Here is a 7,741-nt window from a genome sequence, read left to right on the forward strand (position 1 = left end):
ACACACACACACACACACACACACACACACACACACACACACACACACACACACACACACACACACACACACACAAAATATTCAACTAGTGCTTGCTGGTGGTAGCCTTAGTAAAAAAAGCAGTTACTCTTTCATAAAATTCATTGTTCTATGTACACACAGACAGGCAAAGGAGATGCCAAATATCTAGTCAGTTGTTAGCCAAATATGAAATATTTAATAATAAAATCCATTTATCTGGGCATTAATTTTCATGTTCATCTTGCACTGCTTTTTGGGCTGGACATTTTTCAGTCAGAATTTTAAAAAATCTGAATAGTTACAAATGTACCAGGTTTAAGTACAGGCAGCTGTATATTCAACACTGAACTGACTTCAGTTAAAATAATCCAAAGAAAAAATTGGTGACGAACTTGAATGAACTTTAAGCAATATAAACTTTTAGCCTAAATACATATTCTTATTCATGTTTACACAAAATGAGAAATAGAGGAATAAAATAAATATATTTGTCCTGCAGAGTACACAGGTTTGCCCGTTGTTCAGCAGCAGAACCAGCAGTCCACAACCATTGCCCTTCAGTGCGGTCAGTGCGGGGCCATTGTATCACGGAACAGTCTTTTTTGTAGGAAGGTTAGTATGGCTGGGAGTTAATGTTTGGTCAGAGGAACTGATTTTGATCTTGTTTATTTAGATAAAGTTGATACTGAAGAGAGTTAGTATAGATTCATTTGAGTTTGATGTGGTTGACAGTTGAATTTAGTATAAATTTAGTTGACAGAGTTAATTTAAAGATATATTTACTTGATTTATGTTTAGTTTTAGTTAGAAGGCATTGACTTTGATTTTGTTGATTTTTATTTAGTACAAGTTATTGTGAGTTGGTTTAGGTTTAGTTAATTTAGATCTAGTTAAAGGTAACTGAAGATAGATATAGCAGAAATGCCCCAGAATTAGTCAAGTTAGAGTGAGTTGGTTACAATTTATTTAGGATTGATTGTTTTTTATTTTAATGATTTCAGTTTAGCTGATTATTACAGGTCTGTAAAATACTTTTTTACCACTGCAGGATATGTTACAGTTTGGGACTCTTGAAATGAGACAATAGAGATAATTTTGATAACAATGTTGAAAATGATAGTGAAAATACTAATGATATTGATAATGATAATTTTTACTTATCATAAGGCCATATGTATTGACTAATGAAAAAGCTGGTATAGTTTTACTTTAATGCCTCCAAGGATCTAACCTTCATTTGAATTCTTGACAGTGTGGTTGTCCAACATCAGCCTGTGCTGTATGCCATGGTATGGTGCGAGGACTGTTTGTATGGTGCCAAGGATGCTCCCATGGGGGCCATCTGAACCACATGATGAAGTGGGTGGCCAACAATAAGTCATGTCCTGCAGGATGTGGCCATCTGTGTGAGTACACCTGAGTACACAATTAATTGTGAATTTTAGATTCTCCATATCTTTGATGTTGCTACTTATTTCAGAATCTGAAGTATATGTACTTATTTTTTCCTTTATTTTATGCTGTGAGAATACAGTGGGTAATAACATTCAATTGGAGTGAAAATTTTAAGAAATTACCTAAGGAGTTGTTGTATTGGAGTGAAATATCTATGATTTGCAGTTACTGTTTCCCTTACTTGTTAGAGGAGATGTATTGAGTTCCTATGTATTGTATTGTACTGTATATATATCTGTATATATTTGATATAAGTACATTTTGAAAAACATTTTATATTAAAATTATATATATATAAAAGATGTTTTTTATTACCTCAATGAGCAATCAACCATCAATATAATATGTGCCTTACAATGCTAGGGCTGTGACAGTATGAAACAGTCCATGTCCAGTCAAAGGTTTAGGTCAGATTTTAGGACATGGAAATGACAATAAATATTTTTTTATAGTACATTAAGTCACTGTTTAACTGCAAAGTGATTAAGCTGGGCTACATTTATCTCACAGGACAAGACCTATGACTTTAAGCTAAGATATAAAATTTTCCCAGATTTTAGAATTCATGATTACTGTCATAGAAAGTGCAGTAAGTCTGGAATCGTTTCTTTTGAGAAAAAAAATTATTCATAAATGAGTTTCACCATATCATTTGTAGCAGCACTATGGTACGTGGAAAAAAAATGTGAAAGCTTATCTTATAGCATGATATACAATTGGCACTCCCAATAAGATACATGTTCAAGGCCATATATAGGGAGCCACACAGAATGGGAGTACCCTTGAGTGGGTGTGTGATGCTTTTTTCTTGTGTGCCTTGAATGAATTGTTTACATCTTTCCTTTCCCAATACCCATTGGCATTGGCTCTGTCCACTGTTTTTTTTTTCTTTCTTTCTTTCTTTTTTTTTTCTTTCTTTCTTTCTTTCTTTCTTTCTTTCTTTCTTTCTTTCTTTTTTCTTCTTCTTCTTCTTCTTCTTCTTCTTCTTCTTCTTCTTCTTCTTCTTCTTCTTCTTCTTCTTCTTCTTCTTCTTCTTCTTCTTCTTCTTCTTCTTCTTCTTTTTTCATCTACTGCTGTTATTATTATTGCTACAGCATTGTTTTATCATCATTGACATTCCTATTATATTATCATCAATGGATTGAGTTGACAAACCCACTAGTCTGAAGTGGAGACACATAACCTTTGTTCCCTGTGTGTGTGTGTGTGTGTGTGTGTGTGTGTGTGTGTGTGTGTGTGTGTGTGTGCATGTGTGTGTGTGTGTGCATGTGTGTGTGTGTGTGTGTGCATGTGTGTGTGTGGTGTGCATGTGTGTGTGTGTGTGTGTGTGTGTGTGTGTGTGTGTGTGTGCGTGCGTGTGTGCATGCTTGTGTGAGTGTGTGTGTTAGGGTGTGAGTGTGTTAGCGTGGGGACAGTGGGATTAAGCATTTTTGCACATCTGTACATACTTGTGCCTACATATGTGTGTGCAAAAGACACCTCTGCTGTTAACAGTTAACATCATTGATATTCATAGCATTAACTAATGCTAATGCTATGAATATCAATGATGTTATTTTTATCATAGACATTATAATTACTATAATGTAATAAACATTAGTAACAGCAAAATAACAAAAATATTTTTGTAAATCAAGGAAAAGGGTAAACGGTCGAGACAGGCAGTACTCGTAATTGGTTCATTAGTGACTTAGTACAAGTGTAGCCATCTATGTGTAAAAGCAATTAATAAAGTAAACTCAGAGTGGGCATGATATTTACATACATGCCAGGCCCGTCATTATTGGGTTAACAGTGTTTTGTATTGCATTTTACCTTATGCTTTCGTTTTCCATTGCTGTGAAAATACATTTTTGCAACCTTACTTGTGTATCATAAACATAACATCACTGTGTCCTGTGGTCACTACATTCCTTTAAAGAAAATACAATCATTATTCACTGTACTCCAGGACTTTTTCCTAATCCTCTGACACATAACAGCAGAGTTGCTGACAAAGGAATGTATACTACACATGAAAAGAACAGACGTCTAGCATTGGTACAGGAGGAATGTGACATTAGGTATTTACTCCAGAAATGTTTTAATATTATTTTACTAGTTATTATTACCATTATTACTATTATTAATATTGATATTATAAGTAGTAGTTGTAGTAGTAGTAACAGTAGTAGTAGTGGTAGAAATAGTTGTAGTAGTAGTAGTAGTACCTGTAATTGTAGTTGTAGTAGTAGTAGTAGGAGTACTGAATTTATTACTACAATGATAATAATAAAAAATATATTATTATTATTGTTGTTATCATTATTATTATTATTATATTAATATTTATCTTTATCAACAACATAATTATTATCAATTATTATGATTCCTATTGCTATTATTATCATTGCTATTATTGTTATTACTGCTATTACTATTACTAATAATTTCTATTTTTACAATTATTACTGTTGTTTTTTTATTAATATGATATATATATATATATATATATATAATATATATATATATATATATATATATATATATGTATATATATTATATATATATATATATATATATATATATATATATATATATATATATATATATATATATATATATATATATATAATATATATATGATATTATGGGTGGGTGCTTCATGCGCATGGTGATGTGAAGCGATGGTGTGGTAGCCTAGTGTTAAGTGCTTGCATGCCTTCTCGCTTGCAGCTTCCACCCCTGGCTAGCTCAGTGCAAAAAAGGGAGCAGCTTTTGCATAAGTCTCCCCTGCCAAGTCACAGCCTCTCCATCATCAAGACTTCTGCAGTGCCTCTTCGTGGCCACCCATGGGTAACTGGGCACCTTGCAGTCCCAGGCTAAATCTGTGGGGGATCTCGGAGCAGCAGGAGGCCCCAGAGGTACAGAGCTATGGCCCACCGGCATGTGGACATGCTCTGGCTCCGTACCAACTCCTGCCCCCTAGCCACCCTGGGGTAAATGGGGCGGCTCGGGGTAGCTGGGCCTTGCCACCCCTCCTCCCCCCAGAAAGACCCTTTGGCAACGTCTTTAATAAATGGAAATGCTAGGGGGAGGGGTGTCGTCCCTCCCACCCAGCAAGCAAGGCGGGACTGTGGGTCCCGCTGGGAGGGCAAATGTCGGGGTGCAGGATTGGAACGAGAGTTACTCGTCCCACCTGCGCCCCGGCTTGTGAAGCTTGTGGGGCAAAGCCCTCGGGAACCCCACAGGTGGATGGGCGGTCCCACACCCTGCCGACCCCCTTTTATTTGGGGCTGTGTCGGTGGGGGCGGCAGAGGTGGCGTGCACCCAGAGTGACCACCCGAGGCTTAATCTCAGGCGTGCTTTCCGGGTAGGCACTTGGAACATTCGGTCCTTGTGGCAGGATGAGCGGTTACCTCTGCTATCGCAGGAATTGAAGCGACTGGGAGTTGAGGTGGCTGCCCTCTCAGAGGTGAGAAGACCTGGTAGCGGCACGATCAGTGTGGTGGGTACACCTACTACTGGTCGGGCCGCAGCGATGGTCACCATCTCCAGGGTGTAGCCATAGTCATCTCCAGTCGACTTCAGCCCTCAGTAGTTGAGGTGACACCGGTTGATGAGCATATTATGGCATTGAGACTGAAGCATGCTTTTGGCTTCATGTCTTTTATTGCTGTATATGCTTCTACCGATGTATATAAAATTGATGTGAAAGAGGCTTCTACGCCAAACTCGCATCTGTGGCAGACGATTGCCCCCGGCGAGATATTCGCATTGTTCTGGGTGACTTCAATGCGGTATCCAGCTGTGACCGAGCTGGCTACGAGATGTCTGTCGGCCCCCATGGCTCGGGAGCTGATCCCAGCAGCGAGAATAGCCTCCTTCTCCGGGACTTTGCTAGGTCCCAGAAAATGAGGCTCTCTGGCTCCTGGTACCAGCACTCCAACCCGCATCGCTGGACTTGGTACAGCAATACGGGTACAGTGGCCAAGGAGATCGACCACATTCTTGTTAGTATGCGTAACACTCGAAGCAGCTCAGGAGTCCATTGGCGTACGCCCGAGCTAAAGGCAGAATTCCTTCTCCTTGGTGATATTAGAGGCCACTGAAGCGTGTCGCAAGGCTCGGCTGAATGGGAATCAAGTCTTGCGTCGTTCCATGGTGCGTAGGGCTCGGACAATGCTGAGAAGGGACAAAGAACAGTTCATCTGGAATCTTGTGGAGGAGATCGAAGGCCATTTCTTGGTAAATGACCTTCGCGCTGCCTACCAAGCCCTGAGAAAACTGAACTCTAAGCCCTCCTCACAGATGACTGCAGTCTGATCAGCGGATGGACGGATCATCTCAGATCATGTTGGGGTTCGTGAACGTTGGGCTGAGTATTTTGAACAGTTATACCAGGTAGACCCTCCAACAGTTAGCTTGGATGCAAGCGATGTCTCAGTGCCTGTGCCGGACCCACCCATCAGCAAGGAACATCCTACCCTAACAGAGAGGTTAGGCTGGCGATTTCCAAGCTGAAGAGTGAGAAAGCTGCAGGCATATGTGATATCCCTGCTGAACTGCTAAAGGCTGGGGGTGAACCTATGGCTTGGGGCCTGCATACAGTCCTGCCATTTGCAGTCTGGTACAATTCCCCCTGACCTGTTGAGGGGCATGGTCATCCCTCTCTGGAAGGGGAAAGGGGCAAACCAGGCTCAGCCTACCAGGCAAGGTTCTCGCCCACATTCTTCTGAAACGGATCCACATCCACCTACTGAGGCATCAGAGACCGGAGCAGTCTGGATTTACTCCTGGCAAGTCCACGATAGACTGGATACTAGCACTTCAAGTAATTGTGGAACACCGTCATGAGTTTGGGCGTGGGTTGCTTGCAGCCTACATCGACCTCAAGAAGGCGTTTGACTCGGTGCATCGGGAATCGCTATGGGAGATCCTGAGGCTAAGGGGAATTCCGAAACAGTTTATTGGCCTGATAGCAAGCCTCTATACTGGTACTGAAAGTGCTGTAAAGTGTGGTAGGGGTATGTCGAACTTCTTCCCTGTTAATTCAGGGGTGAGGCAAGGCTGTGTCCTTGCACCAACACTTTTTAACATTTGTATAGATTGGATAATGGGCAGAGCTACTAGCCAAAGTCAGTGTGGAGCAACACTGGGCAATATTAAGGTCTCAGACCTTGACTTTGCCGATGATGTTGCCCTCCTATCTGAGTCCTTGGAGTCACTTGTGGCGGCTCTTGATGCATTTAGCAATGAGGCGAAGCCCCTAGGCCTAGAGATCTCCTGGACCAAGACCAAGATCCAGGACTTTGGGGGCCTGTTAGGGGAACCCATTCAGTCGATCCATGCTTGCAGCGAGGACGTAGAAGTTACAGAAAGTTTTATATACCTTCGCAGCATAGTCCATATCTCTGGGTTGTCAGACCAGGAAGTCAGTTGACGGATTAGTCTGGCAACAGGAGCGATGAACACGAACAACAAGAGCTTTTGGAGATGTCGGTACCTATGCAGAAGGACCAAGCTGCGTGTCTTCAAGGCCTTGATACTGCCAGTTTTGCTCTGGAAACGAAACTTGGACGCAATCCAGTGTCTAGGAGTCTCGCCTTGATGCCTTTTGTAATAAGTCCCTTTGCCGGATCATGGGGTACAGTTGGCAGGACCATGTGTTCAACCGGCGGTTACACCGCGAGACTGGCATGGGACCTGTTACTTGCATAATCCGGGATCGCCAACTCAGGCTATATGGCCACCTAGCTCGCTTCCCAATGGACGACCTTGCCCATCAGGTTGTCTCTCTGCGAGACAACCCTGGAGGAGGAGACCTGTGGGACGTCCTAGGAGATCATGGCTCGGGCAGCTCGACGAGACCTGTCGCGAGGAATTAGAGATGGGCCGTGTGCCTGCCTGTAGACTCACCTCGAGGGATCCTCGTGGCTGGAAGCGAAGGGTGGATGCGGCCATGCGCCCTCGTCGGCGTTAGCCCCTTGATGATGATGATATATATAATAATAAAAGTGGTAATTAATATTAAAGGAGTGTACACCACAAGGATAAACAGCTCCAGTTCGAAAACCTGCATTAGAAGGAAAAGTCTGGTCTTGAGTTATATTGGCAGTATTTAATACGGTTAGGAGTATTCTGCTTGACCTTCTTGTCTTTTCCTGCTGTTTCTCCTTTTATTTTAATATATATATATATATATATATATATATATATATATATATATCGTATATATCTTTCATCTCTGAAATACCTTTCGTTTTTGCTTATTCCATCGTTCCAC

General features: G+C 41.4%; 1 protein-coding gene across 1 annotated transcript in view; it reads left to right on the plus strand.

Moving 5' to 3' along the window:
- The window catches only part of LOC119575552 (GATOR complex protein WDR24-like), a 17,241-nt gene extending 15,506 nt beyond the window's left edge, over window positions 1–1,735 (plus strand). The window contains 2 exon segments of the mRNA XM_037923204.1: window positions 498–633; window positions 1,274–1,735. Of these exon segments, the coding sequence (XP_037779132.1) occupies window positions 498–633; window positions 1,274–1,441 (304 nt within the window). The 3' untranslated portion in view covers window positions 1,442–1,735.
- Window positions 1,736–7,741: the final 6,006 nt, after the last annotated feature.

This window comes from Penaeus monodon, chromosome 7 (genome assembly GCF_015228065.2).
Source record: "Penaeus monodon isolate SGIC_2016 chromosome 7, NSTDA_Pmon_1, whole genome shotgun sequence".
Classification (NCBI taxonomy): domain Eukaryota; kingdom Metazoa; phylum Arthropoda; class Malacostraca; order Decapoda; family Penaeidae; genus Penaeus; species Penaeus monodon.